General features: G+C 46.8%; 1 protein-coding gene across 1 annotated transcript in view; it reads right to left on the bottom strand.

The window, feature by feature from the left end:
- The window catches only part of CUNH16orf46 (chromosome unknown C16orf46 homolog), a 22,808-nt gene extending 20,366 nt beyond the window's left edge, over positions 1 to 2,442 (bottom strand). Inside the window, exon 1 of the mRNA XM_023514090.1 lies at positions 2,437 to 2,442. Coding sequence (XP_023369858.1) covers positions 2,437 to 2,442 — 6 coding nt within the window. The remainder of the gene's footprint in view (positions 1 to 2,436) is intronic.
- Between the last annotated feature and the right edge of the window lie 2,266 nt (positions 2,443 to 4,708).

The following is a 4,708-nucleotide window of genomic DNA, read 5'->3' as shown; positions in this document are numbered from 1 at the left end:
GGCTGGCGCCTTAGCCACTTGAGCCACAGGCACTGAGCCAATTCTCAACTTCTTAATGCCACGGTCCTTTAATACAGTTCCTGTGGGTCACGACCTACAGATTGAGAATCGCTGCTCTAAATATTTTATCCACTTGAATGGCTAAAAATCCCCATCTTCTTCAGTCTGTGTCCATCCTGTTGATTTTCTTTTTCTTTATTCTTTTTATTTTTTTGAGACAGTCTCATTTTGTCACCCTTGGTAGAGTTCCCTGGCATCATAGCTCACAGCAACCTCAAACTTTTGGGCTCAAGCAATTCTTTTGACTCAGCTTCCCAAGTAGCTGGGACTACAGGCACCCACCACAACACCCGGCTATTTTTAGAGGTGGGGGTCTCACTCTGGCTGAGGCTGGTCTCAAACCTGTGAGCTCCGGCAATCCACCTGCCTTAGCCTCCCAGGCATGAGTCACTATGCCCAGCCTATTCTTTTTATCTTAACTACAAACATACAAGATCTTTGTAAAATTTCCCCTTCTTGATTTTGGCCCATCATGTAACCTGGTTAGATAATTCAGAATCTCACTCTGACATCCCACAGTTTGGCCCTGCCTTCCTGCTTTAAGACTCCATTAACAGTGATGGACGTATCTTCTGGTTATTCATCTGTATCACTGACAGACAGTAGACAAGGTAAAGGACACTGTCCCCTGGGTATCCCTTCTACTGGAGCATTTACTAATTATTCAACAAGCTGCAAGATAACCTCACTATACAAGTATCTGGCCTATTTCTAATTCTCATTTAAAAGAGTCTAGATCCATCAATTTAGGTAATCCTAGTTTAAAAAACAAGGAACCTACAAAGAGTTATGGAAGTTTACATTGACATTGATGTCTCAATTTTTAAAAAATTTATTGTCTATCTCAAGTATAAAAGAATAGGTTCCAAAGTGTCAATTCCAGACAAGTAGTGTGGCTATCTAGGGTGTCATGTTGAATAGGATCTTAAGACCTAACGTTTCAGAAAAAGTTCTATGATTGATTAATGGCGTCTGCCAGAAAATAAAAGTGGTTGCACAAGTGCCACATTTTTGTCATTGTCTGTCTGTATAGTTAGGTCACAAATGCTTTACCCTAGATTGCTACACGTGGTGGTCACATTCCAATCTATTAATGATCAGAAGAATGTTGAGTATTTAAGAGCCCAGGGTATTTAAGTCAAAAGAAGGCTGTTTAGGTCAAAAGCAGGTTTTAATTCCTGAAAACTCCTTATCACCTGGCTCCAATTCTTCATTGGCTTTATACTGTACCCACACCCTCATCTTCCTAGAAGTTAAAGGTTTAAAGGAATCTTGAATATATTGTCTAAATTTCAGCCAGGGGCATAGTCTCTTTAAAAAAAATTTCAGCCAGGCAAGGGTTTCTGGAAACCTCAGTTGGAGTTCCTGTGAGTCCTGTGTACACGTGTTGAGTGAATAATAAATAAATAGGAACATTGTTAACCATGCTAAAAAAATAAGTTTCCTAACACAGAGTTAATTCTCACTCATATTAACCAGTCGAAGATCAGCAAAGGCATGCTGATGGCTGGTAACACAGTTACAAGAAAATGCCGCTGGAAATTCTATTTAACATACAGTTTGGGAACACACTGGACAACGAGTTGAACCTTTGTTTCAACGTTAAGTACATGCACCATCGACTTGCACAATTTGTTCACATTTTCAAGAGTATAAATCTTATCTTTCCATATTAAATTATTCACGCCTTTCTTACTACTGCGTAGGAAACATAGCAACTTTGATTAAGTATTTCGTAGAATGACCCCTAGCAGCACAGACCACCCCTTCAGTTCAGACCATGTCAACTCCAAATCCCAATCTCCAACTCTTTCCCCTTTTCCACTAATTCTCTAAGTGCTTAGCACTAGGGATAAAATAGAAAGCTACGCCGGTCCTCTCGGCTTGCAGTGTACAGGTTAAGTGTAAATCATCCAACACACACATCCAACCTGCCCTGCCTACACCACACCTGGCTCCGCCTCCTCCGCTAGTAGCCACGCCCCTTATCCGCAGGTCCCACCTGTTTGCCGATCAGACTCCTCCCCTTCCTCCAGCGTCCCACTACTTCCTCATCCTGCCCCTCTCCTTCCTCAGCAGCCCCTACCATGCCACAAAGCCCTTCTCCCAATAGCTATCCCATTCAGGAAAACGTCCCCTCTTGTCCCACCACGCTCGCCTTCCTCCATTGACCCCGCCCCCACGCCCTCCGAGCCCCCCCCCAACGGCTCCTCCCGCCTCCCCGCCCACCTTGGTGCAGCCTCAGGTCCTCACTACGACGTCCCTTCTGCTTCCCCACGACAGAGGGTCGCCTCCTTCCAGACGGGATAGGCCCCTCTGTCGCCCGTGCAGTGGCTGAGGACTTTGCCCTAGGAGTGGGGAAGCGGCCGCTCACACCCGCATGCGGGGCTGGGCTCGGTGGAAGGCCCCGGGGCGACTAGTCCCGGCCGCAGGACTAGGGCTTCTAGCCGACGTCTGTCGGCCCGGCCGTTGCCTAGGTTACGGCAGCGTTGGGGGCGGGCCCGCTGAACTCGTAGCGGAAATGACGCCACGCTCCGCGCCACAAAGCGGTGCGCGGGAGGCGGGACCAACTAGTGGTGGACTTTGGCCGCTCGCCCCCCGGCGGCTGGTGGAAACAGTGGGCTCCCTGGAGTGGTACGCTTGGCGGTGGCTGCAGGCCAGGGAAGGGACAGTGGGGAAGGAGGCCCACCGGGTCCCTGGGAGCGGCTTCCGCTCAAACACCCGCGAACTGCAGCTGCTAAGGCGGGGCGTCCGAACCTCGTACCGCAGGCACACTAGATAGGGGGCGAGGGGGACGCTCCTGTGCCTGCTAGGATGCTCAGCAGGTGATACACGGCCAAAATGCCACCAGACTTCACCAGCTGACCCTAGGGGCAGAGTCGCCCCCACTCCTCTTGAGAACCACAAACTTCAAATGACCAAAACTTCATGGCAATACCCCTCACTTGACTGGGACAGGACTAGGTTGAATGTAATGTCTTTATCAGTTCATAATTTGGTTTGGTGCTACTTTAATTCTGTTGAAAACAGAATTTGAAACTACCTAACAGAAGGATTTGGATTTGTTTCCCAAGTCATAAAGCTGCTTTTTCATTTTGGGGGGAGTATACCAGTCAACTAAGATTATCAAATAACTCGACTGAAAGCACGTTCTCATAAGTACATGTATAAGTTGGAAGATCTGGAAACCAGTTTTCTTCATGCTGATTGTGTCTGCATACTCCAGTTTGAAATCTGCTGGTAATCACTGTAGATATTTAGCAGGTAAATGCCTGATAGGATGGTTGAGTAGAGACGTTAAGGGACAAGCGTGTTTGGCTAGTTATGCTTATAAAAAGCCAACAGAGCGGTGCCTGTGGCTCAGTGAGTAGGGCGCCGGCCCCATATACTGAGGGCGGGGGCTTCAAATCGGGCCCTGGCCAAACTGCAACAAAAAATATACGGGCGTTGTGGCGGGCGCCGGGAGTCCCAGCTACTCAGGAGGCTGAGGCAAGAGAATGGCCTAAGCCCAGGAGTTGGAGGTTGCTGTGAGCTCTCATGCTACAGCACTCTACCCACGTCGATAAAGTGAAACTCTGTCTCAAAAAAGAAAAAAAAAAAAAAAGCCAACACAGAGACTAGTACCAGAAACTAATGGAATAAGATCCCAATTAGCAAAAGGGATGTCTCAAAAACAGAGAAAGAGTATATGGAACAGTACTTTCTGCTCAATTTTGTTGTGACCCTAAAGCTGCTCTAAAAAAAAAGAAAAAAGGACGGACAGAGGTAGGGGGTCAGTAGTAAAGACCTGTTGCAGAGAGGAGGAATTTAATCAGTGTAAAGAAAGGGCCCTGAGGATGAAAAGGGGGTGTGGGATTAGGACTGAAAGAATACACTAAAAAAGGGGATACTTATATAATAGCATAATCTTCAAAACTTAAAGTGGGCTGTACTCTTTTTGGTAGCCTCAGAAAAACAGAAATGCGGGAAAATTCCTAAATTACGATTTGCGGGGCATTTATGGGAACACTAGCCTTCTTTTCACACCAGCATGCCGGTGCAGAGCGCCCTCTAGTGGCTTCTTTAGTCAGAGCCTACAGTTAACAAACTGCCTGGGAGGTGACCTAAGAAAAAAAGGGTAACCTATTCCATTTCTGAAGTTTTAGTTATTAGCATCCTTAAAAACCTTTAGTAAGCTACTCTCTGAAAACCAAAATCGTTCAAAAGGAATATGAGGTCGGAGAAATCACATTCTATTGATTTAGTCAATTTGGAGGGCTAGTCAAGGCCTGTCTTTTTGGCAGCATTATGACAGAAATGACAGTGGACTTAGCTTTATTATTATTATTTTTAGTGAGACTCTGTCTCACTTTATCGCCCTCGGTAGAGTCTGGGCTTAGGCGATTCTCTTGCCTCAGTCTCCAGAGTAGCTGGGACTACAGGAGCCCGCCACAAGGCCCGGCTATTTTTTGTTGCAGTTTGGCCGCGGCCGGGTTTGAACCCGCCAGCCTCGGTATGTGGGGCTGGCGCCCTACCCACTGAGCTATAGGCGCCACCTGGATTTAGCTTTATTGAAAGAGCAAGTTGCTATACATTCTGCTTAGAATGGTTGTTACAGAGACAAGCGTGTCTCTCTTTGGGACGGGAAAATAAACTGCCCACTTTTTTC

This window comes from Otolemur garnettii, unplaced genomic scaffold, assembly GCF_000181295.1.
Source record: "Otolemur garnettii isolate 467f Iridium unplaced genomic scaffold, OtoGar3 scaffold00047, whole genome shotgun sequence".
NCBI classification, from domain to species: domain Eukaryota; kingdom Metazoa; phylum Chordata; class Mammalia; order Primates; family Galagidae; genus Otolemur; species Otolemur garnettii.
This window is presented reverse-complemented; position numbering and strand designations above follow the sequence as displayed.